We start from the raw sequence: 23,560 nt of genomic DNA, 5'->3' as shown, positions 1-23,560 counted from the left end.
TCTCGGCTGGGGTCTGGGCAGCGCCTGGCCCGACGGGGCTCTGATCTCGGCCGGGGTCTGGGCGGCGCCTGGCCCGACGGGGCTCTGATCTCGGCCGGGGTCTGGGCGGCGCCTGGCCCGACGGGGCTCTGATCTCGGCCGGGGTCTGGGCGGCGCCTGGCCCGACGGGGCTCTGATCTCGGCCGGGGTCTGGGCGGCGCCTGGCCCGACGGGGCTCTGATCTCGGCCGGGGTCTGGGCGGCGCCTGGCCCGACGGGGCTCTGATCTCGGCCGGGGTCTGGGCGGCGCCTGGCCCGACGGGGCTCTGATCTCGGCCGGGGTCTGGGCGGCGCCTGGCCCGACGGGGCTCTGATCTCGGCCGGGGTCTGGGCGGCGCCTGGCCCGACGGGGCTCTGATCTCGGCCGCGGTCTGGGCGGCGCCTGGCCCGACGGGGCTCTGATCTCGGCTGGGGTCTGGGCGGCGCCTGGCCCGACGGGGCTCTGATCTCGGCCGGGGGCAGTGACAAGTGACAAGTCTTGCCTTAGCGTTAGCGCCCTGGGGCTGGTTATATACAACCTCTGCAGCGCTCCCCACTTCGCACCTCACTGCCGATCCCACTCAGGTCAGGGGCAGCTACGGGCTCTGTCTGGGGCTCGGCTGAGTAGACCCGGTACAAAAGTGTGGGGGAGGCTATAGCCCCTCCCCCCACCTCCCTGCATGCTGCCCCTGCTCTCCTGGCCAACTGTGGGCTCCTGAGCCCTGCAGGGCAAGTGCCTTGTCCACACCTGCCCGGGAAGCACACGGAGAGCTGGTGGGTCTCTCGGAAGAGATGTGCTTCCTTTATTTGCCCTGACCACAGCTTTGCAGATGCTCTTTGAGCCCTGGATAAAGCCGGCTGAACAATGTCTCCGGTCAGGGACGCTGCCCCTGTCACAGGCCTGAGTCCCAGTGTAGCAGCCGCCAGGCGCCCAGTTACTGGTATAACTGGCTGTGAGGGGGCTGGGCCCACGCTGAGTTGCTGCCCCAGCTGAGTGAGCTTGGGAGGGAAGTTCCTCCAGGTCAGCGCGGTACAGAGCCGGGGGCGGGGTCCCACCTTCCTCTGCAGCAGGGGCTTGGCTCCTCCCAGCACACGGCTCTGGCGGATCAGTTCCCTTCAGGGCTCAGCGCTGGTCCCTTCTGGTCTCTGCCCCTGGCCTGAACAGCCCGAACAGCTGTGCTCAGCATGGGGACTGGCGAAAGGCCACAGCCGGCAGGAGGCAGGAGATGGGCTGGCCACCGTCGGGCTGCGCCAAGACACCACCTGGCCCCAGAACACACTCTGAAAACACCACCAGCCGGGGGGGGATCCCAGGTGTGACGGGGTTCAGGGGTCCCCAGGCACTGTGCCCCGTCCGCAGGCAGGAGTGACTCTCACTCAGCAGGTAGAACAGGAAGTTTATTAGGCGACAGAGGCCCGGCTCACCACAGAGGTGTCAGTACAGCCGGCAGAGACAGTCATTCCAACCCGTCCTGGGGAGAGGAGCCCGAGGGGTGCCCCTCTGGGGTGTAGCTTCCCCGCTCGCCCAGCTGGCTGTCTTCCAGCTCCCTCTCCCCCTACCCTCTAACTGCTCCCATTCAAACCCAGCTCAGCTCCTCCCTGCTCTGTGTTCAGGTCAGAGGTGTTACCTGCCAGCCTAGGTTATAGCCCCAGGGGTCATCCCCAATGCTCTGCCTGTCACACACACATCCAGTCTGACTCTCACACATGCACCCCCCTCCAACTCCGTCACATCAGGCCAGCAGCTCCCCAGCCCCTTGGCAACAACACAAACTGTGGGTGGGGGAAGAGCCCCAGAGGAGATTTACCAGCGTTTGCCTGCAACATACGAATGGTTCCCTGCACCCCCCAGCCAGGCTCCCATCCCGCACTCACTGGGGGCTTTCGCTGCCCCCATTATTAATCTCCCTCCCCCAGTCCTGGGGAACGCAGACCGGGCTCAGCCGCTGCAGGAGAGGGAGTCCTGCTCGACCCGAGTCTGCTCCCTGCCCGCTGCCGAAGCCGGGTTGCAGGGTCCTGCGATCCACGTAACGGGCCCCTCTCAGCTGCCCAGACCCGACGATCCCAACAACTGTCTCGTTAGCGTCAAAGAGTTTTCACAGGGACCCGCCCCCCACCGGGCCCCTCTGTGGAGCTCCCCGGCAGGGCAGCTTGTGCGCAGCTCAGAGGTGCCAGCCCCACGGCTCAGAGAAGTGGTTAGCAGTGGCTGTTACAGCCGGTCTCCCTGCACCACCGTTCTGACCGTAGTGTTACCGGCACTTCCTGCTGCTCTCCCGGCCGCCTGCTTCCTCCGCGGGTCCATGGCAGCTGCAGCCACACGTCCCCCAAGCCAAGGAGGTGGGCTGTCCTGTCTGTCTGTCCTGGCTGTTCTGGGGGCACCGGCCCCCTCCCGCGATCCTGCTGAGCAGCAGGGGTGTGCAAAGGAGGGTCCCGCACTGCCTGGCATGCCATGGGAGGGGGGGAGCCGCAGGTAGGAGCCCCAGGGTGCCGGGTCCCAGCAGTCCAGGCCTAGACGCTCTGCTCCGCACCAGCTGTGCTCTCCGCAGCCCCATTCAGGCTCCTGAGCTCCGACGGCTTGTGCTGCTCAGCTGCTTTGCCTGTCTCCTTGGGTTTGAGCCAGTAGGAACCGACCTTGTAGGTGCGGCAGTACCAAACATAGACCAGGTAGCCTACACCAGCTGCAAGGACGAGAACGCCCACAACCACCAGCACCCACTTCAACCACCACCAGGTGGGATCTGTCAAAGAAGGAGGCAGGAGATTGAGGCACATGAAGAGGTGGGACAGCCTAGTGTGTAGGGCTGTGCACAGTGGCCGTGAGGGGGAGAACACCCGGGCTGTATTCCCCTCAACCCCTGGACTTGGGCAAGTCGCTCTCCTGCTCAGTGCCTCAGTTTCCCCTTCCACTCTGTCTGTTTACATGGTGAGCTCCCTGGGGCAGACTCACCCTTTGCTTGTGTGTGTGTGGATCGCCCAGTACGACAGGGCCCTGATCTCTGCCGGGGTCTGGGCAGCACCTAGCACTACAAGGCCCTGATGCGGGCTGGGGTCTGGGCAGTGCCTGGCCCAATGGCGCCCTGATCTCCGCTGGCATTCCATGGTGTCACACACAATTAATATGAACAGAGAGGGAGCTGTATGTGAGAGGAACTGGGACAGAAAAGAACCAGCAACCCCTCAGGCTGTGGAACTCGGCCCCAGCCCTGCTCGCTCTGGGGCAGGACTGACACTAGAAGCACAGCTGACCCTGGCGGGGCTGTGTCCCGGCCACGCTGCAGAGGGAATGGCTGGCTGGGAGCCCTGGGCCAGGCGGTCTGGCCTGCAGCACACCCAGTGCAGAATGGCAGCCTGGTGTCCCCTATGGCTTTCATGGGCCCCTGGGTTCCTAAATCCCATTGAACAGCAGGTCCATTCCTTTGTGTGCCTTAATCTCTTAGTGCTTATGCAAACCTCGCCCCCAGGCCTCCCCAAAGGCCGCTTACCGTCCACATGGACCATCACTTCCCGGCTGACGGTGCCGTACTCGTTCGAGGCCGTGCAATTGTAGGTCCCAGCATCCTCCGAGCTGACCAGCCGCTGCTCCGCGCCTTGGAAGACAACCCCAGGCTTCACGCACTCCACCGTCGGCGTGGGGCTCCCCTGCGCCTCGCAGAAGATTTGCTTGGTCCCCTTCACCCAGATCCTGCTCCGGGGGCAGCCGGAGTCGTCCATCCTGGGCCGGTCTGCAGACGGGAGAGGGCAGCTGGTTACTCAGCCCAGCACCGTGTGGCCCCAGCCCTTGCCAGCTCCCAGGGCTGCTGCAAACTACGGCAGCTTTGCCCTGCCCCCCCAGCCTCCTCATGGGGCTGCCCTAGTGCCCAGCCAGGGCCAGGCAGGCCCTGTGTGCCAGGGAGCAGCCTTGGCCTTGGGAGCTATGGGTTTTAAATCCTGCCACTGCCATGGCCTCCTTGCGCAAGCCTGGGCCTGAGCCCAGTCAGCAGAAACCCACGAGAAGGCCTCAAGTCCCCACCCGTGAAATGGAGCTGCAGATCCTTCCTGTGGCAGCCTCCTCTCTATTGCTTGGAACTGGGTGTGTGCAGTGTGTGGTGCCACGGGGCCCTGATCTCGGCTGGGGTGTGGGCGGCGCCCTGCCCGACGGGGCCCTGATCTCGGCCGGGGTGTGGGCGGCGCCCTGCCCGACGGGGCCCTGATCTCGGCTGGGGTGTGGGCGGCGCCTGGCCAACGGGGCCCTGATCTCAGCCGGGGCGTGGGCGGCGCCTGGCCAACGGGGCCCTGATCTCAGCCGGGGCGTGGGCGGCGCCCGGCCCGACGGGGCCCTGATCTCGGCCGGGGTCTGGGCAGCGCCGGCCCAACAGGCCCCTGGCCTTGGCTGGAGCTCCCCTAATGCCAAGGACAGGTGGGAGACGGGGCATTCGTGTGGTGGGCGCTGTGCAGGAGCGGCCACCCCCGTTCACAGGCAGCAGGGGAGCCGAGGTGGCAGTGGAGTATGTCTGGAGAGAGCTGGTGTGGGCACCGTGTGCTGGGAGGGGGCAGATGGGCCGGGGGAGCAGAAAGCTGGGAGCTCTGTGACCCCTTCTGCTGTCCCCCAGGCCCTGGCCAGTAGCCGTCCCGTGTGCTCTGCCGTGATGCGCTCCAGCCAGGCCAGGCCCCAGAGCGGGGAGGTGCAGGGTGGGGAGGGGAGGAGAAGAAGAGGGAGACCCCATCGCCCTGAAGAGAAGCAGCACCTGTGCCCACACCAGGCCTGGCCCCTCAGCGACGCTCTTGTGGGGAAATCCGCACTGGGGGGGTAGGACGATCCACCCGATAGGGCCCATCCCTCGGACGGGCGGGTCCCAGTCTAGGCTCAGACCCTGCCTTGGGCGCTTGGCCCCACACCAGCGCCTTGGCAGTGGGAGTACTTGGCCCCTCTCTGGGTCGGACCTGGGAGCTGGGTGGCCTCCCATTCCCGAGCTGGGACTCCACCGGAGGGAGGAGTCAGCCCCGTGGCTGGGTGCCTGTGCCTCTAGCTGTGTCTGGTGCCCGGACCGCGTGAGGACTCACAGTAAACCCGGAGCTCGGCCACAGCGGAGCTGTTCCGGATGAGGGGCCAGTGCGGAGTCAGGTCCAGGGCCGTGAAGCAGGTGACCTGCTGCCCGTGGTCCCATCGCTGGGGGGTTATCTCGTGGGTCACTGTGACGTTGTCGGGTCCGGCCCCAGTGCGGTTGTGGAAGGTCTCCGTGTGCAGGGTCCGGTTCCCCTGGCGCAGGCTCACGGTGAGGTGTCTGACGGGCGCCACACCCCAAACCCGGCACGTCAGGGTGTGGGTCTGGCCCAGCACCAATGCAGGGAGCGGCTCCAGCACCACCTGCTCCGGCGCCCCTGGAGGGACAGACGCAGGCAGGCTGAGGGCAGGGACCCAGCCCAGGGACAGACCCTCCCCAGGGACCAGGGCTCTGCTCCCCGCCCCGGCCAGCTGGAGGCCATGCAGACCCCTGGGGGAGCCACAGGCAGAGTCCCAGGAGCCCTTCATGCCAGCAGCCGTCCGTCCTGCCTCCTCCACAGTCTGCCTTTTGTGTGGTCTCACCCTGACCACAGCCAGGTCTGGAGGCCTCCTGGCCCCTGTTGCTGAGGCTGCATGTCCCTGGGTCCCAGTGGGAGGAAGAGCCCCAGGCTGCCCCCGCCCCAGCTGCAGCCCACCTACCAGCTTGTCCATCCCTCCTGCAGCTGCATCCACCTCCGCCCTGGGCAGACCCTGCGCCCCACGCCCAGCCGGGGCACTCCCTGATGCTGCACCCAGCTGGGCTGCCTTTCAACCTGCCCTGGGCTCTGCCCTGCAGGCTGCTTTGCCCTCCCTCCTCCAGACTGGAGCGGTGCTGGGAGCTGCCCTCCTCTGCGACCCAGCCGCTTCCATCAGGGCTGGCCATGCTACGGGGCCACAGCCCAGCAACAGCTTCTGTCTAGGTCAGCCCTGCACTGTGGATCTGGACACAGGCCCCTGGGGGAAAGGCCCAACCCCATTCCCTGCTCCCCTCCTGCCCCTGGGCCCAGCAGCCAGTCCCCTGCCCAGGGGCCGGGTGGGAGTCAGCACCTCCTTGAGGGGAGAGGCCCACTTCCACACCTGCCCAGCCAGCCTGCGCCGCTCGGGGCCAGGTCACCGCTCGGCCCCCAGTTCCCCACTTCCACACCTGCCCAGCCAGCCTGCGCCGCTCGGGGCCAGGTCACCGCTCGGCCCCCAGTTCCCCACTTCCACACCTGCCCAGCCAGCCTGCGCCGCTCGGGGCCAGGTCACCGCTCGGCCCCCAGTTCCCCACTTCCACACCTGCCCAGCCAGCCTGTGTCACTCGGGGCCAGGTCACCACTTGGCCCCCAGCTCACCACTTCCACACCTGCCCAGCCAGCTTGTACCACTCAGGGCCAGGTCACCGCGCAGCCCCCAGTTCCCCACTTCCACACCTGCCCAGCCAGCCTGCGTTGCTCGGGGCCAGGTCACCGCTCGGCCCCCAGTTCCTGTCAAGGTGGTGTCCATCCCTCAAGCACTTCCCTGCCCCCAGAATGGCCCCATGGGGCAAAACCCGCCCCAGCCCCGCTGCAGCTGGGAGCCAGCGGCACTTACGGTACGCGGAGATGGTTCCTTTCACCAGCTTGTGAGTAGTGTTGCAGTTGACGTAGCACTGAGAGTTCGACTCCCACTCGGAGATATTGACGATGTGCATGGCTATCCACCCGGGGCCGGTCCGACTCAGCTCTTTTGTGAGGGGGATCTCCAGCCCTATCGGGGCATCACGGTCCTGGCACGTGGTGCTGCAGTTTATCCAGACGGACCCTCCGTACTCCACCACGGCAGTTCTCGGCGAAATGCGCACCTCAAACGAGCCCTGCGCGGCCCCTGGAATGGCCAAACCCGCCCGTCACGCTGCGCCTCCGGGGCTCAATGGAAGCCAGCCAGCAGAACGCCAAAGCCACCCGCTGCCGGGCCAGCCGGACACCCCGTCCCGACCGCGCCAGCACTGCCCCGGGGACACGCTGCCTGCGCCCACTTACCCGGCAGCACCCCGAGAAGCAGCAGCAGTGCCAGGGAGTGCAGGGGTGAGTGCTTCTGGAGCCCCTGTGGCCCCATGGCTGCGGAGGGAGGGCAGAGACAGGGCTCGGCTTTCCCGGGGGCCTGGCCCAGGCGCACTGGCCTCAGTGGGAGTCCTGGCGAGTGAGTGAGCGGCTGTAAGTGGAAATGCAGAGCTGGAGCAGAGCTGCCCCCCAGGGCCTGTCTGCAAGAGAGCGCAGCCCCCCCCACCCCCGTGAGATTGCCAGGGGAAACCTGCCTGAAGGGGCAGTTCCTTCTGACCCCGCCTAGCTGGAGACCAGCCCAGCACCCTGCCTGCTCTAACCAGCAGTCTCCACTCCCGCCCCAGCCAGGGCAAGGACCCAGGCATCCTGGTGCTCAGCCCTGCCCCCATTCCTGTCCCAGAGGTAGGAAGAGGGCCAGGGAGTGGTGAGCTGGCTCCCAGCCCTGCAATGCTGGAACCGCTAGGCCTCGCTGCCTTCCAGAGCCAGGGAGAGAACCCAGACAGCCTGCCCCTTAGCTCTCCCCTGCTAACCACTGCCCTCCCGGAGCCAGGGGAGACCTCCCAGCCCCTGCTCTAACCCCCAGCCCCCACTGCCCTCCCAGAGCCAGGGGAGACCTCCCAGCCCCCTGCTCTAACCCCCAGCCCCCACTGCCCTCCCGGAGCTGGGGGAGACCTCCCAGCCCCTGCTCTAACCCCCAGCCCCCACTGCCCTCCCGGAGCTGGGGGAGACCTCCCAGCCCCCTGCTCTAACCCCCAGCCCCCACTGCCCTCCCAGAGCCAGGGGAGACCTCCCAGCCCCTGCTCTAACCCCCAGCCCCCACTGCCCTCCCGGAGCCAGGGGGAGACCTCCCAGCCCCTGCTCTAACCCCCAGCCCCCACTGCCCTCCCGGAGCCAGGGGAGACCTCCCAGCCCCCTGCTCTAACCCCCAGCCCCCACTGCCCTCCCGGAGCCAGGGGAGACCTCCCAGCCCCCTGCTCTAACCCCCAGCCCCCACTGCCCTCCCGGAGCCAGGGGGAGACCTCCCAGCCCCCTGCTCTAACCCCCAGCCCCCACTGCCCTCCCAGAGCCAGGGGAGACCTCCCAGCCCCTGCTCTAACCCCCAGCCCCCACTGCCCTCCCAGAGCCAGGGGAGACCTCCCAGCCCCCTGCTCTAACCCCCAGCCCCCACTGCCCTCCCAGAGCCAGGGGGAGACCTCCCAGCCCCTGCTCTAACCCCCAGCCCCCACTGCCCTCCCGGAGCCAGGGGAGACCTCCCAGCCCCCTGCTCTAACCCCCAGCCCCCACTGCCCTCCCGGAGCCAGGGGAGACCTCCCAGCCCCTGCTCTAACCCCCAGCCCCCACTGCCCTCCCAGAGCCGGGGGAGACCTCCCAGCCCCTGCTCTAACCCCCAGCCCCCACTGCCCTCCCAGAGCCAGGGGGAGACCTCCCAGCCCCTGCTCTAACCCCCAGCCCCCACTGCCCTCCCGGAGCCAGGGGAGACCTCCCAGCCCCCTGCTCTAACCCCCAGCCCCCACTGCCCTCCCGGAGCCAGGGGAGACCTCCCAGCCCCCTGCTCTAACCCCCAGCCCCCACTGCCCTCCCGGAGCCAGGGGGACAACCCAGCCCCCTGCTCTAACCCCCAGCCCCCACTGCCCTCCCAGAGCCAGGGGAGACCTCCCAGCCCCCTGCTCTAACCCCCAGCCCCCACTGCCCTCCCGGAGCCAGGGGAGACCTCCCAGCCCCCTGCTCTAACCCCCAGCCCCCACTGCCCTCCCGGAGCCAGGGGGACAACCCAGCAGCTGCACCTCCTGCAATGGCGTCGCTGGGTAAGCTGGAGCTGCGCAATGCCGGCCAGCAGGTGTTCGGGGCTGTCCCTGGGGCAGGCGAGACCCCTCTGCACTGAGGAACAGAAGCGCCAAGAGGTCTCCGTGGGGAGGGGGCTGGAGTTCTGCCGTTGCTGTTGGAGAAGGGGCTGATGGTGAGCGGCGCAGCCCAGGGGAGCGTGTACGTAGCTGTCTGCTGGGTGAGATAAGGGACGTCTCAGGCCCCCCCCCCCCCCCCGCCCTGGCTGGCTGCCCCAGCTTATGAGCAGAGCACCCTCACGCCCATGGCCAGCAGCCTGTGTGTGTCTGTGGCGGGTTCACAGCCGCACACAGAACAGTGGTTGCTCCACACACGGGCAGGAGCAACCATTGCTGGTTCCCTCTGGCTGCAGCAGAGCTCAGAACTGGGGCTGAGCCCCCAAAGGGGACAGAGACCCGGCTGCCCCCACTCAGTCTGTACCGGGGCAGAACCCCTCCTGCACCCGTAAATGGTGCTGAGCAGCAGCCCGTGTGGCCCTGCTGGGGGGGGTGGCTCCAGCCATCCCAGCTCCCCACGCGCAGGCGGGGCTCACAGGCGGTGGGCCACCAGCCTCTCCCGCAAGCAGCTTTGGACCTGGCTGGTTCTCACTACGTGCTGGTTCCTGGCCCAGCAGCAAGCAGGGCGCTGGGTTGCCGGGGGGGGGGGCGGGGGGGGGCCGTGCAGCCCGTGTGTGCCATGGATGGGGGGGGGGGGTCAGTGGGAGGCCACAGTTCCAGGTGTGCTACTGAGCATGCTCAGTAAAAGTCAAGCTGCACATTGCGGTTGTGGGGGGGACCAATTCCAACCCCCCCCCCCGCCCACCCCTTGTAACCTCTGTCCAGGCAGTACCAAGGCACTGGAAAACTCGAGTTTCCCAGCAGACATCTGGGCAATGGACTGAGAGGGGCCCTGTAGCTAATTCCTGCACGAGAGAGAGAAAACTGCAAATGCCGGCAGGTGGGCCAAAGGGCTCAGGTTGTGGCGCCGGAGGAGCAGGGTGGCGAGTGGGAAAAACTCTTTCCCCGGGAGGGTGGAGCAGCTCTGGGACGGGTTCCCGGGGGAGGAGGTGGAGTCTCTGTCCGGCTTGACAAAGTCCTGGCTGGGGCTGGGGCTGGGCCTGCTTTGGCCTGGGGGGGGCTGGACTTGATGGCCTGCTGTGATGTACATAAAGCTGTAAATCCTTGAGTTGCATCCTGCTCGGATTCCATGTGGGCAGACCATGGTGCTAGTACAGTATTATCTATTCGTTTCCTAGCCAGGCTCCATATTCCGCTAGCTTTTCCGCCTGCCGCCGCCGCCCAGGGAGGGGATGTTCTCAGGGAACGGCCCACGGGGACTCCCAGCGCTGCCCTGAGTGGCACCGGCGAATTCGGGGCCCAGCGTTTTTGTAAGAGGTGCTGGGGTGACGCTGCCCCGTGTGCATTTAGCGACCCGGAGGCCGTCGCCCTCACGTTGCCCAGTCACCCACTCCTGGCAGGCTGCTTTGGACCCAGATCTGTGGAGCGACTTTGTACCATCAGCCAGCCGTGCCCCCGCCCTACTCACTGGTGACCAAGTGGCCCAGCCCCGGGGCAGGCAGGCAGGCCCTGGGGCCCAGCATGCCTCAGGCCTGCTCTCGCCCCTGGCTTTGAAGTGGGCCATGGCTGACGATGGGCTAAGGCTCTCAATCACTTGCCTGCCCACCTTTGGCATCTCACCCACCTGCTGCCGCCCTCTGCGTAGCAGAAACTCCCTGACCCCAAGGCAAACGGGGCCGGTCGGAGCTGCTGCTGGAGCTAGGGCCTGTGCTGCAAGCAGCCGGCAAGTATGAACTTGAGGTCACACCTTGGAAGGGCGACAAGGCCTCCCCGGTGCCCCAGAACGGGCTGGGTCCCAAGTGTCACTGCGCAGAGCCGCTTCCCAGGCACTTATGGGCACAGGGCTGGCTGGTGTAGGTGTCCCTGCCTCCCACCGCCTCCGCCCTGCAGCGCTTCAGTGGCAGAGCAGCGTTCTCTCGCAGGGCTTCCTCGGCTGCGGCTTCTTCCCCGCCAGGGCTGTGTGCGTGTGCACCCGGGGGTGTGCATGGTGCATCTGCTCACGCATTGCCTGGGGCGTGTGCGCATGCACGTTAGGGTGTGTATGCACACGCATGCCTGTGCGCACGCCTGGGTGGGGTGTACCTGTCTGTGTGCACGGCTGATGGGAAGGGCTCCTTGCTAGTGTGGGAGGGCGTTTGCCGGCGAACGCCCCATGTGGCCTGTTGGCCCCTTCGTGGCAATGCCCTGGCCTGTGCCGTGCGGCCTGGTGGCTCTCACCTTGCTGCCCCCCCACCCCCGCGCACTTGCCTGCGATGCCCAGAGCCGTTCTCGGCAGCGAGACGTGGCCCAGGTCACCCAGGGAGCGATGCCAGAGACGGGAACTGGCCTAGTCCCACGCCCAGGGCGAATGCCCCACCAGCCACCCTGCCCTTCCATAGATGAGCCTCTCTGGGTGGAGGCCCTTCGCCCACCCCTCCTCCCTCCAAGATGTGGCCACCTCTGGGCAGGAACATGGCTGCTCTCTGCCAGCAGCAGTGCTGTGGCTGAAGGGGCAGGGCAGAGCGCGAGAAGCTGCCCCTCCGGCCCCAGCTCGTCAGACTCCCAGGACAGGTGCCAACCCAGCCTGGGGCAGGGCTGCAGGGTGGATCAGCATGGGCTGCAGAAGGAGGAGGAGGTACCATGCACGAACGTCAGGCCCTGCAGCCCAGAGCTGCCCCCCTAGTGCAGGGCCCACAAGGGGGCTGGGACTTCCGCAGCCCCTGCCACATGGGTGCAGCTCCTCGTGCCACCACCAGGGGCGGCTGCTGGAACGTGCAAGGCAGCGGGGTGGGGGGTCAGGCTCCGTTCTTGGCTCTGGGGCAGACCTGGGGCCAGAGCCTGTGCCAGTCCATGCCTCAGTTTCCCCTCCCCTTTCTTTAGTTGGACTATGGGCCCTTTGAGCAGGGACTGTCCCACACTCTGTGTCTCTGTGGCACCCAGCACAATATGAGACGATCTCGGCTGGGGTCTGGGCGGCGCCTGGCCCGACGGGGCCCTGATCTCGGCCGGGGTCTGGGCGGCGCCTGGCCCGACGGGGCTCTGATCTCGGCCGGGGTCTGGGCGGCGCCTGGCCCGACGGGGCTCTGATCTCGGCCGGGGTCTGGGCAGCGCCTGGCCCGACGGGGCTCTGATCTCGGCCGGGGTCTGGGCGGCGCCTGGCCCGACGGGGCCCTGATCTCGGCTGGGGTCTGGGCAGCGCCTGGCCCGACGGGGCTCTGATCTCGGCCACGGTCTGGGCAGCGCCTGGCCCAATGGGGCCCTGATCTCGGCTGGGGTCTGGGCAGTGCCTGGCCCGACGGGGCTCTGATCTCGGCTGGGGTCTGGGCAGCGCCTGGCCCGACGGGGCTCTGATCTCGGCCGGGGTCTGGGCGGCGCCTGGCCCGACGGGGCTCTGATCTCGGCCGGGGTCTGGGCGGCGCCTGGCCCGACGGGGCTCTGATCTCGGCTGGGGTCTGGGCGGCGCCTGGCCCGACGGGGCTCTGATCTCGGCCGGGGGCAGTGACAAGTGACAAGTCTTGCCTTAGCGTGAGCGCCCTGGGGCTGGTTATATACAACCTCTGCAGCGCTCCCCACTTCGCACCTCACTGCCGATCCCACTCAGGTCAGGGGCAGCTACGGGCTCTGTCTGGGGCTCGGCTGAGTAGACCCGGTACAAAAGTGTGGGGGAGGCTATAGCCCCTCCCCCCACCTCCCTGCATGCTGCCCCTGCTCTCCTGGCCAACTGTGGGCTCCTGAGCCCTGCAGCGCAAGTGCCTTGTCCACACCTGCCCGGGAAGCACACGGAGAGCTGGTGGGTCTCTCGGAAGAGATGTGCTTCCTTTATTTGCCCTGACCACAGCTTTGCAGATGCTCTTTGAGCCCTGGATAAAGCCGGCTGAACAATGTCTCCGGTCAGGGACGCTGCCCCTGTCACAGGCCTGAGTCCCAGTGTAGCAGCCGCCAGGCGCCCAGTTACTGGTATAACTGGCTGTGAGGGGGCTGGGCCCACGCTGAGTTGCTGCCCCAGCTGAGTGAGCTTGGGAGGGAAGTTCCTCCAGGTCAGCGCGGTACAGAGCCGGGGGCGGGGTCCCACCTTCCTCTGCAGCAGGGGCTTGGCTCCTCCCAGCACACGGCTCTGGCGGATCAGTTCCCTTCAGGGCTCAGCGCTGGTCCCTTCTGGTCTCTGCCCCTGGCCTGAACAGCCCGAACAGCTGTGCTCAGCATGGGGACTGGCGAAAGGCCACAGCCGGCAGGAGGCAGGAGATGGGCTGGCCACCGTCGGGCTGCGCCAAGACACCACCTGGCCCCAGAACACACTCTGAAAACACCACCAGCCGGGGTGGGATCCCAGGTGTGACAGGGTTCAGGGGTCCCCAGGCACTGTGCCCCGTCCGCAGGCAGGAGTGACTCTCACTCAGCAGGTAGAACAGGAAGTTTATTAGGCGACAGAGGCCCGGCTCAGCACAGAGGTGTCAGTACAGCCGGCAGAGACAGTCATTCCAACCCGTCCTGGGGAGAGGAGCCCGAGGGGTGCCCCTCTGGGGTGTAGCTTCCCCGCTCGCCCAGCTGGCTGTCTTCCAGCTCCCTCTCCCCCTACCCTCTAACTGCTCCCATTCAAACCCAGCTCAGCTCCTCCCTGCTCTGTGTTCAGGTCAGAGGTGTTACCTGCCAGCCTAGGTTATAGCCCCAGGGGTCATCCCCAATGCTCTGCCTGTCACACACACATCCAGTCTGACTCTCACACATGCACCCCCCTCCAACTCCGTCACACCAGGCCAGCAGCTCCCCAGCCCCTTGGCAACAACACAAACTGTGGGTGGGGGAAGAGCCCCAGAGGAGATTTACCAGCGTTTGCCTGCAACATACGAATGGTTCCCTGCACCCCCCAGCCAGGCTCCCATCCCGCACTCACTGGGGGCTTTCGCTGCCCCCATTATTAATCTCCCTCCCCCAGTCCTGGGGAACGCAGACCGGGCTCAGCCGCTGCAGGAGAGGGAGTCCTGCTCGACCCGAGTCTGCTCCCTGCCCGCTGCCTAAGCCGGGTTGCAGGGTCCTGCGATCCACGTAACGGGCCCCTCTCAGCTGCCCAGACCCGACGATCCCAACAACTGTCTCGTTAGCGTCAAAGAGTTTTCACAGGGACCCGCCCCCCACCGGGCCCCTCTGTGGAGCTCCCCGGCAGGGCAGCTTGTGCGCAGCTCAGAGGTGCCAGCCCTACGGCTCAGAGAAGTGGTTAGCAGTGGCTGTTACAGCCGGTCTCCCTGCACCACCGTTCTGACCGTAGTGTTACCGGCACTTCCTGCTGCTCTCCCGGCCGCCTGCTTCCTCCGCGGGTCCATGGCAGCTGCAGCCACACGTCCCCCAAGCCAAGGAGGTGGGCTGTCCTGTCTGTCTGTCCTGGCTGTTCTGGGGGCACCGGCCCCCTCCCGCGATCCTGCTGAGCAGCAGGGGTGTGCAAAGGAGGGTCCCGCACTGCCTGGCATGCCATGGGAGGGGGGGAGCCGCAGGTAGGAGCCCCAGGGTGCCGGGTCCCAGCAGTCCAGGCCTAGACGCTCTGCTCCGCACCAGCTGTGCTCTCCGCAGCCCCATTCAGGCTCCTGAGCTCCGACGGCTTGTGCTGCTCAGCTGCTTTGCCTGTCTCCTTGGGTTTGAGCCAGTAGGAACCGACCTTGTAGGTGCGGCAGTACCAAACATAGACCAGGTAGCCTACACCAGCTGCAAGGACGAGAACGCCCACAACCGCCAGCACCCACTTCAACCACCACCAGGTGGGATCTGTCAAAGAAGGAGGCAGGAGATTGAGGCACATGAAGAGGTGGGACAGCCTAGTGTGTAGGGCTGTGCACAGTGGCCGTGAGGGGGAGAACACCCGGGCTGTATTCCCCTCAACCCCTGGACTTGGGCAAGTCGCTCTCCTGCTCAGTGCCTCAGTTTCCCCTTCCACTCTGTCTGTTTACATGGTGAGCTCCCTGGGGCAGACTCACCCTTTGCTTGTGTGTGTGTGGATCGCCCAGTACGACAGGGCCCTGATCTCTGCCGGGGTCTGGGCAGCACCTAGCACTACAAGGCCCTGATGCGGGCTGGGGTCTGGGCAGTGCCTGGCCCAATGGCGCCCTGATCTCCGCTGGCATTCCATGGTGTCACACACAATTAATATGAACAGAGAGGGAGCTGTATGTGAGAGGAACTGGGACAGAAAAGAACCAGCAACCCCTCAGGCTGTGGAACTCGGCCCCAGCCCTGCTCGCTCTGGGGCAGGACTGACACTAGAAGCACAGCTGACCCTGGCGGGGCTGTGTCCCGGCCACGCTGCAGAGGGAATGGCTGGCTGGGAGCCCTGGGCCAGGCGGTCTGGCCTGCAGCACACCCAGTGCAGAATGGCAGCCTGGTGTCCCCTATGGCTTTCATGGGCCCCTGGGTTCCTAAATCCCATTGAACAGCAGGTCCATTCCTTTGTGTGCCTTAATCTCTTAGTGCTTATGCAAACCTCGCCCCCAGGCCTCCCCAAAGGCCGCTTACCGTCCACATGGACCATCACTTCCCGGCTGACGGTGCCGTACTCGTTCGAGGCCGTGCAATTGTAGGTCCCAGCATCCTCCGAGCTGACCAGCCGCTGCTCCGCGCCTTGGAAGACAACCCCAGGCTTCACGCACTCCACCGTCGGCGTGGGGTTCCCCTGCGCCTCGCAGAAGATTTGCTTGGTCCCCTTCACCCAGATCCTGCTCCGGGGGCAGCCGGAGTCGTCCATCCTGGGCCGGTCTGCAGACGGGAGAGGGCAGCTGGTTACTCAGCCCAGCACCGTGTGGCCCCAGCCCTTGCCAGCTCCCAGGGCTGCTGCAAACTACGGCAGCTTTGCCCTGCCCCCCCAGCCTCCTCATGGGGCTGCCCCAGTGCCCAGCCAGGGCCAGGCAGGCCCTGTGTGCCAGGGAGCAGCCTTGGCCTTGGGAGCTATGGGTTTTAAATCCTGCCACTGCCATGGCCTCCTTGCGCAAGCCTGGGCCTGAGCCCAGTTAGCAGAAACCCACGAGAAGGCCTCAAGTCCCCACCCGTGAAATGGAGCTACAGATCCTTCCTGTGGCAGCCTCCTCTCTATTGCTTGGAACTGGGTGTGTGCAGTGTGTGGTGCCACGGGGCCCTGATCTCGGCTGGGGTGTGGGCGGCGCCTGGCCTAATGGGGCCCTGATGTCGGCTGGGGTGTGGGCGGCGCCTGGCCTAATGGGGCCCTGATCTCAGCTGGGGTGTGGGTGGCGCCCTGCCCGACGGGGTGCTGATCTCGGCCGGGGCGTGGGCGGCGCCCTGCCCGACGGGGTCCTGATCTCGGCCGGGGTGTGGGCGGCGCCCTGCCCGACGGGGCCCTGATCTCGGCTGGGGTGTGGGCGGCGCCTGGCCAACGGGGCCCTGATCTCAGCCGGGGCGTGGGCGGCGCCCGGCCTGACGGGGCCCTGATCTCGGCTGGGGCGTGGGCGGCGCCCAGCCCGACGGGGCCCTGATCTCGGCCGGGGTCTGGGCAGCGCCGGCCCAACAGGCCCCTGGCCTTGGCTGGAGCTCCCCTAATGCCAAGGACAGGTGGGAGACGGGGCATTCGTGTGGTGGGCGCTGTGCAGGAGCGGCCACCCCCGTTCACAGGCAGCAGGGGAGCCGAGGTGGCAGTGGAGTATGTCTGGAGAGAGCTGGTGTGGGCACCGTGTGCTGGGAGGGGGCAGATGGGCCGGGGGAGCAGAAAGCTGGGAGCTCTGTGACCCCTTCTGCTGTCCCCCAGGCCCTGGCCAGTAGCCGTCCCGTGTGCTCTGCCGTGATGCGCTCCAGCCAGGCCAGGCCCCAGAGCGGGGAGGTGCAGGGTGGGGAGGGGAGGAGAAGAAGAGGGAGACCCCATCGCCCTGAAGAGAAGCAGCACCTGTGCCCACACCAGGCCTGGCCCCTCAGCGACGCTGTTGTGGGGAAATCCGCACTGGGGGGGTAGGACGATCCACCCGATAGGGCCCATCCCTCGGACGGGCGGGTCCCAGTCTAGGCTCAGACCCCGCCTTGGGTGCTTGGCCCCACACCAGCGCCTTGGCAGTGGGAGTACTTGGCCCCTCTCTGGGTCGGACCTGGGAGCTGGGTGGCCTCCCATTCCCGAGCTGGGACTCCACCGGAGGGAGGAGTCAGCCCCGTGGCTGGGTGCCTGTGCCTCTAGCTGTGTCTGGTGCCCGGACCGCGTGAGGACTCACAGTAAACCCGGAGCTCGGCCACAGCGGAGCTGTTCCGGATGAGGGGCCTGTGCGGAGTCAGGTCCAGGGCCGTGAGGCAGGTGACCTGCTGCCTGTGGTCCCATCGCTGGGGGGTTATCTCGTGGGTCACTGTGACGTTGTCGGGTCCGGCCCCAGTGCGGTTGTGGAAGGTCTCCGTGTGCAGGGTCCGGTTCCCCTGGCGCAGGCTCACGGTGAGGTGTCTGACGGGCGCCACACCCCAAACCCGGCACGTCAGGGTGTGGGTCTGGCCCAGCACCAATGCAGGGAGCGGCTCCAGCACCACCTGCTCCGGCGCCCCTGGAGCCAGAGGTGGAAGAACCTGAAGGTTGGTTAATTGGATCCCTTCCTAGCTGGCTGCAGCTGGAAGGCAGTTGCTGTGCTCCAGCCAGGCACTGCCCGCCCCTGGGGCCTGAGCCAAGCTCAGTGTCACTGCTGGGTGGGCAGGCGCTCTAGGTGGGGCCGGGGCTGGGGTGTGGACGACTCCCTCCAGGAGCCAGACTGAGACCCACCAACTTGTCCCACCTAACAGCTGCCACAGGACAACTATGCATGGGTGCGGCCTGGCCTAATGGACTGGAGTCAGTGTCCTTCACAGGGAAAGGCCCAGCCCCATTCCCTGCTCCCCTGCTACCCCCCACACCCAGCAGCCAGTCCGCTGCCCAGGGGCCGGGTGGGAGTCAGCACCTCCTTGAGGGTAGAGGCCCACTTCCACGCCTGCCCAGCCAGCCTTTACCACTCAGGGCCAGGTCACCACTCAGCCCCCAGTTCCCCACTTCCACACCTGCCCAGCCAGCCTGCGCCGCTCGGGGCCAGGTCACCACTCAGCCCCCAGTTCCTGTCAAGGTGGTGTCCATCCCTCAAGCACTTCCCTGCCCCCAGAACGGCCCCGTGGGGCAAAACCCGCCCCAGCCCCACTGCAGCTGGGAGCCAGCGGCACTTACGGTACACAGAGATGGTTCCTTTCACCAGCTTCTGAGTAGTGTTGCAGTTGACGTAGCACTGAGGGTTCGACTCCCACTCGGAGATATTGACGATGTGAATGGCTATCCACCCGGGGCCGGTCCAACCGAGCCCTTTTGTGAGGGGGATCTCCAGCCCTATCGGGGCATCACGGTCCTGGCACGTGGTGCTGCAGTTTATCCAGACAGACCCTCCGTACTCCACCGTGGCGGTTCTCGGCGAAATGCGCACCTCAAACGAGCCCTGCGCGGCCCCTGGAATGGCCAAACCCGCCCGTCACGCTGCGCCTCCGGGGCTCACCCTGGAGCGATGCAGCACAAGGGTGAGCTCAGCCCCCGGACCCGCGATGGGCCCAGTCCTTGTGGGGACAGGGCGCTTGGGCTGGCCGTGGTGGGGCAGTGCTGCTGCGGTGCAGGGGACTGGGGACTCAGCTGTTACCGAGTGAGGAGGGGGAGGTGGCGATTCCTGCCCTCAGCCCAAGCCCAGACACTGGAGTGAGCGGCTTTGGAGGGCTCTGTCCTTGTTTGCAGAGCTCTGCACTAGCCCGTCCCTGATCCCAGGCCAGGGCAGGCGCCCACGGCCCCATTTCCTCTTCCATGGGCTCCCCCAGCCAGCAGGGACACAGCCACCCTGGGCTCTGGGGCAAGGTGGGAGCAGGGCCTGGCTCTGCGGCTTCAGGAGGGGCAGGGCCGAGGGAAGGCGGGGCAGGGCCCAGGGCCCAGACCGTACTGCTCCAGGCGAGCGGTTCTGCCGCAGCGTTTCAGAGGGCCCAGTGGCAGCAGAGGTCCTGGCCCGTCCCCCGTCAGTGGGCCTGCCCCAGCCTCCACCCTTCCCGCCCAGGACTCAGGCCCAGGCCCTGGGCTAGTGCGACCTGCCGGCCCCAGGCGTCAGTGGGGTGGGGCTGATTTAGGCCAGCCAGGGGTTAGCCCATAATGGACTGGAGCAAACGCGCTCCTGGTGCAGGCCCTGCACTTGGCCCGGCCCGGCCCCAGGGCTGGACACCGCGTCCTTATCTCGGCAAAAACATCCTCCTACGTCCGGGGGCTTTCGTTCAGCCCCCTAATGGCCGGTGCTACGGCCCACCGGCTGCAGTGCCCCAAGCCTGGCCCGCCCATGGCTCGCGATGTGTGTTCCCAGCAGCTTTCTGCCTGCAGCATGTGGGCCCTGCTGGCCTCTGGCTTCCTTCCTTCCCTAACCTGGGGGGTGGCTCCCCGCCGGCAGGCCCTGCAGGGGCTGAGCCTGGTGCAACGTGCACGTGAAACACACCAGCCCAATCAGGGGCTCTACCCTCACTCTCGGGGGGATGGTGAGAGGAGCTGCTGGGCCCCTCCACCCGGCTTGCCCAAGGGGGCAGATTCCTGGCCCAGCCTGTGGCCTTGGCCCAGAGGGACTTCAAGGGGCAGAGCTGCCCCAGGGTGCACAAGAGCAGAATGTGGCTTGTATCTGGCAGCGTTGACAGGGACACACACGAACACGCACACACTAGAGACAAACCGAGGACTCGCGCATGGTATACACATGGGGACACACACACACACACACTGTACATACACTCAGGACTCGCCCATCTTGTGGTTAAAACATTAGGGATACAGTTTTCTTGGCATGAGCATAACTTTGGGAGAACTCACAGACACACACTGACACACACATTCTTTATCTCTCTCACTTCCTCTCACGCATTCTCACTCAGACACACACATTCTTTATCTCTCACACTCTCCCACACTCCCTCACACAGACACACTCTCACACCCCCTCACACACACTGACACACTCTCTGACACACACCCTCACACACTGTCACACTCCCTCTCTCACACACACACTCTGACACTCCCTCACACAAACAGTCTCTCTCACACACCCTCACACTCCCTCCCACACACACTGACACACTCACTCTCTCTCACACTCTGACACACACTCCCTTGCACACTCTCTCTCTCTCTCTCTCACACACACACACACACACACTTGCACACTCACTCTCTCACACACTCTGACACTCTCTCTCTCTCGCTCCACAAACCACCCAGCCAAACCCAATCTCTTGGGCGCGGACCGAGGCGCCACGCCTGGCTGCGGAGCTGCGGGCGAGGCGGGTGCCGGGGCCGCGCCGCTTACCTGCCAGAGCGGCGGCCAGGGCGACGAGCAGGCGGGGCTGGGCCATGGTGCCGCGGCTCGGGCCGGGACTCTGGCAGGCTCTGCCGCCCGGCCCCGCGCTCCAGCTCGTCCGCCTTCCCGGAAGCCCTGGGCGGAGGGAGGGGGATTTCCAGCTCGGCCCCGGGGACTTCTCGCGCTCTGACGTTCCAGGCGGGGTTTCCCAGGGAAAGGCCCCGCCGGGCGCTGCTCTCGGGGGGCGCAGGCCGAGGGGGGAGTCCGGGGCCGCAGGGCTGCGGCTCTGCCCTTGTGCGCCCCCCGCCCCGCGCACGGGCCGGCCCGGCCCGGCACTGACCCAGAGCTCCGCGCCTCCGCACGCCTGGGGAGCCGCCCTCAGGCACCCCGGGGCTCTGGCTGCCGGCGCCCAGGTGCTCAGTCCGCCTGGGGACCCGTCCCAGAGCCGGGCGGGGCACCCCGACGGGCCGGCGCCTGTGTAAATCATCCAGCTGGGGTGCGCCTGGGCGGTGGCTGGGGATGGGCAGAGGGGCGCTGTGAGTGTGGTGTGGCGGTAGGTGGAGAGGACACAAAAAGAGCTTAGTTACGCACACACAAAGGACGTGAATGGCTCCTTAGAGGCGGGCGCAGGCGGGCAGGGACTCACACAAAGCGACGCCCTGGAGGGCCAGACTCTGTGTGGTAGTTTTGTTTACAACAGCAGCAGCAGCCGGGGCCCCACAAGAAGGCAGCAGCTGTCTCTCGTGTGTGTGTGTGTGTGTGTGTGTGTGTGTGTGTGTGTGTGTGTGTGTGTGTGTGTGTGTGTGTGTGTGTGTGTGTGTGTGTGTGTGTGTGTGTGTGTGTGTGTGTGTACACACAGCAGCAGGCAGGCGTTTCGCTCCCTTCTGCCCCAGATCCCCTTTAACCTCCCCGCCCGCACCTGGGCCTGCACCCCTGCAGCTGCTGCGCCCCTGCCAGCTACGGGGCTAGTACCCTACGCAGAGCTCTGCTGTGAGTCCAGCTGTCAGCTGCTCTCAGAGCCAGGGCTCCTTTCCTCCTTCCTTCCTTGTGCTCTGGGGTAGCACAACAGCCCAGGCCCTCCAATTCCCTGCAGCCACATGGGGAAAAGGTCAGAGTGCAGGGCTTCCTCTGCAGCCCCACCTCTGACTCCCCATGGGCCCTGGGGCACATCCTGGGCTCACTCTGTGCCTCGGTTTCCCTAACTGGAAGGGAGGGCAGTAAAACTAGCAGGACAGTGTAGCTGAGCGGGCAGAGCCGTGCGCCGGGGTGCAGGACACCGGCTTCCATTCCTGGCTCTGCTAGCGCTGGTCAGAGCAGAGTGTGTGCGGCTGGGCAGCCCCATCTGTGGTTCTGGCGTGGCTGGAGATAGCAAAGAACAGGGGGCCTTGGAACCTCTTTGTATTAACATGCTGGCTGAGCCCAGGGCCCAGTGCAGCTCAGACCGTGCAGGCCAGGCACTTCGCAGAGGCAGTCCGTGCCCCACAGCTCATGCTCATTATCCCAAGCACAGGTGGGGAGCTCCACCAGCAGCAGTGCAGTGACTTGCCCAAGGACACCTAGGGCATCTGTGGCAGAGCCAGAGACAAACCCAGGCCTCTCACGCTCCCATGCGGTGCCATGTCCCACAACCCTGCTCTGCTGCCTACACCAGGGCTGGGAGCAAGGTTGGTGCAGGGCACGTGTGCCAGGACCCCCCAGGTCAGGGCAGTCATGGCCCCTCCCCCACATTTGAAAGCCCAGCCCCTCCCCCAAAGGATCCCTCACTCCCGTTCCTGGGTTCTTGTAGGGGTCCCTCTCTCCAGCTCCCTGTGCTGTGCAGGGCTCAGGCAGGACCGGGCCACCCTGCATGCCTCTGGACTCCTGCCTCTGCCCAGTACTTCTTCCCTGTATGAGCAACAAGCCATCCAGCGGCACCTTACAGACTAACAGCTGCTTGGGAGCACAGGCTCTGGCGGGCAGAGACCCGCTGGGGCGGGTGCGAGAGTGCAGGGTTAAAGAGTGGGGTCCCACTGCAGGGGAGGGCCAGAGCTGGCAAGGTCTGGTCAGCCAGGCTGGAAGCGGCCTGGAGCCTTGTGAGCTTCCAGAGGAGGGTTCAGTCGGGGGGATGTGGCCCGTTGTTGGGTGCTCATGTGGCGCTGAGAACATCCCCAGCGGTTGTTAGTCGCTAAGGTGCCACGGAACTTTGTGTTTTTGGACTCAGCTTCCTCTCTGCTGCTTCCCTGTGTGGTGGCAGGTCCCAGCTCTGCCTGGGGAAGCCTGGCCCTGGGGTGTTTCACTTCCTTTTCCCAGGCTGAGCTCAGCGGAGTCACTTCCATGCAGAAGGAACAAGCCCTTGTCCCGCACAGGGCTCACTGAGACGCAGCACCTAGAACCTGGCGCTCTGGCCCCTGCTCAGAGCTGCCCTCCTGCCCTTGGCGAGCTGGTAACACCGCTCTGTTTAACAGACGGACTCGCCCGCTGCCATCGGAAGGAGCTGCAGGGCCTGCCTTTGCCTCCTGTGGCGCAGCGGGGCTGGAGCTGAACGGCTGCCGTGTTCCTCCGCAGAGGTGGCCGCGTTTCTGTTGGGGGCAGGTTTCCAGAGTGCTCAGTTAAGCACCAAACCAAGAAGAGAAGCCAAAGGAGCCCACCGGCTGCTGGAGCCCTGTGGAGCTCAGTCAGGACCAGGCTGTGGGCTCTGCAAACCAGGCAGCTAAATGGCCCCGCGTTCCTTGGCGAAGCTCGGCTCCTGTGGGAGTCTGCGGCCACTGGGGAGACAGATTTGCCTCTGCCACACCAGGGCAAAGGCGGAGCGACTCCGGCTTCCAGCGGCGCAGCTGCCGGGTGCTTTGGGATGCCCCGGTGCATGGCAGGCCGGCTTAGTGTGTGATTGCGGTGAGACCGGCCGAGGCCCAACCACACCAGGGCGGAGGCAGCCCCAGGCCCCCATCACCCGCCTGAATTCTTAGTCCTCCACCACCTGCCCCTCGCCCGGGCTCTGGCCCTGCTCTGCCTCTGCGGCCAGATCCGGCCGGGCCAGGTTCCAGGGGTCTAGGCCACAGCCGCACGACCCTGCCTAAAGCCCTGCTGGGCCTTGGGGGAGGGGAGAGGGGTCGGGGCGCGGCCCAGACCCATCTCTTGTGTTTTCATGGACTCGGGGGCAGAAACCAGAGGCTGCAGCCTGCGCCAAGGGGCAGATTCTCAGCTCTTCTGTCTCTGGGCTTGGGGTGCAGGATGGGGGCGTGAGGCAGGGCATGGCCTGTATCCTGGGCCTCCCCGGGGCCCTCCTGCCTAACTCCCAGGCTGGGAAAGAGGGTCCAGCCAGCACCCTGCGCTCCTGCCACCGCCCCACCTGTGCCCA

At 66.3% G+C, this 23,560-nt stretch overlaps 2 protein-coding genes across 4 annotated transcripts; both read right to left on the bottom strand.

Moving 5' to 3' along the window:
- Positions 1–1,398: 1,398 nt before the first annotated feature.
- Positions 1,399–9,027, bottom strand: LOC142003162 (intercellular adhesion molecule 4-like). Of its 2 annotated transcripts, none has more exons than XM_074979876.1 (6): positions 8,843–9,027; positions 7,038–7,209; positions 6,610–6,882; positions 5,058–5,375; positions 3,500–3,739; positions 1,399–2,755 (listed from the first exon to the last, which is right to left on the bottom strand). In XM_074979876.1, exons 2-6 carry the CDS (start codon positions 7,111–7,113, stop codon positions 2,526–2,528), a joined length of 1,137 nt encoding a protein of 378 aa, XP_074835977.1. In that variant the 5' UTR covers positions 7,114–7,209; positions 8,843–9,027; the 3' UTR covers positions 1,399–2,525. The 2 variants fall into 2 exon arrangements, with proteins under 2 accessions (XP_074835977.1, XP_074835978.1); XM_074979877.1 differs by having other exon boundaries at positions 7,038–7,190.
- Positions 9,028–13,336: 4,309 nt separating this feature from the next.
- Positions 13,337–20,653, bottom strand: LOC142003370 (intercellular adhesion molecule 4-like). 2 transcript variants are annotated; one of them, XM_074980268.1, is made up of 5 exons: positions 20,233–20,653; positions 18,087–18,359; positions 17,125–17,464; positions 15,434–15,673; positions 13,337–14,689 (listed from the first exon to the last, which is right to left on the bottom strand). In XM_074980268.1, exons 1-5 carry the CDS (start codon positions 20,276–20,278, stop codon positions 14,536–14,538), a joined length of 1,053 nt encoding a protein of 350 aa, XP_074836369.1. In that variant the 5' UTR covers positions 20,279–20,653; the 3' UTR covers positions 13,337–14,535. The 2 variants fall into 2 exon arrangements, with proteins under 2 accessions (XP_074836369.1, XP_074836368.1); XM_074980267.1 differs by having other exon boundaries at positions 17,125–17,442; positions 20,233–20,642.
- Between the last annotated feature and the right edge of the window lie 2,907 nt (positions 20,654–23,560).

The sequence above is a fragment of the Carettochelys insculpta genome, chromosome 29 (genome assembly GCF_033958435.1).
Source record: "Carettochelys insculpta isolate YL-2023 chromosome 29, ASM3395843v1, whole genome shotgun sequence".
NCBI classification, from domain to species: domain Eukaryota; kingdom Metazoa; phylum Chordata; order Testudines; family Carettochelyidae; genus Carettochelys; species Carettochelys insculpta.
This window is presented reverse-complemented; position numbering and strand designations above follow the sequence as displayed.

What these genes read in the sequence shown, in the direction of transcription:
- LOC142003162 (XM_074979876.1), bottom strand. Translation starts at nt 7,113, where the DNA reads ATGGGGCCACAGGGGCTCCAGAAGCACTCACCCCTGCACTCCCTGGCA. An exon ending in GCTTCTCGGGGTGCTGCCGG is followed by an intron (nt 6,883 to 7,037) that starts GTAAGTGGGCGC and finishes TGGCCATTCCAG; the next exon opens with GGGCCGCGCAGGGCTCGTTT. An exon ending in GGCCGAGCTCCGGGTTTACT is followed by an intron (nt 3,740 to 5,057) that starts GTGAGTCCTCAC and finishes TCCCGTCTGCAG; the next exon opens with ACCGGCCCAGGATGGACGAC.
- LOC142003370 (XM_074980267.1), bottom strand. Translation starts at nt 20,278, where the DNA reads ATGGCCCAGCCCCGCCTGCTCGTCGCCCTGGCCGCCGCTCTGGCAG. An exon ending in CCTGGCCGCCGCTCTGGCAG is followed by an intron (nt 18,360 to 20,232) that starts GTAAGCGGCGCG and finishes TGGCCATTCCAG; the next exon opens with GGGCCGCGCAGGGCTCGTTT. An exon ending in AGGAACCATCTCTGTGTACC is followed by an intron (nt 17,443 to 18,086) that starts GTAAGTGCCGCT and finishes CTCTGGCTCCAG; the next exon opens with GGGCGCCGGAGCAGGTGGTG.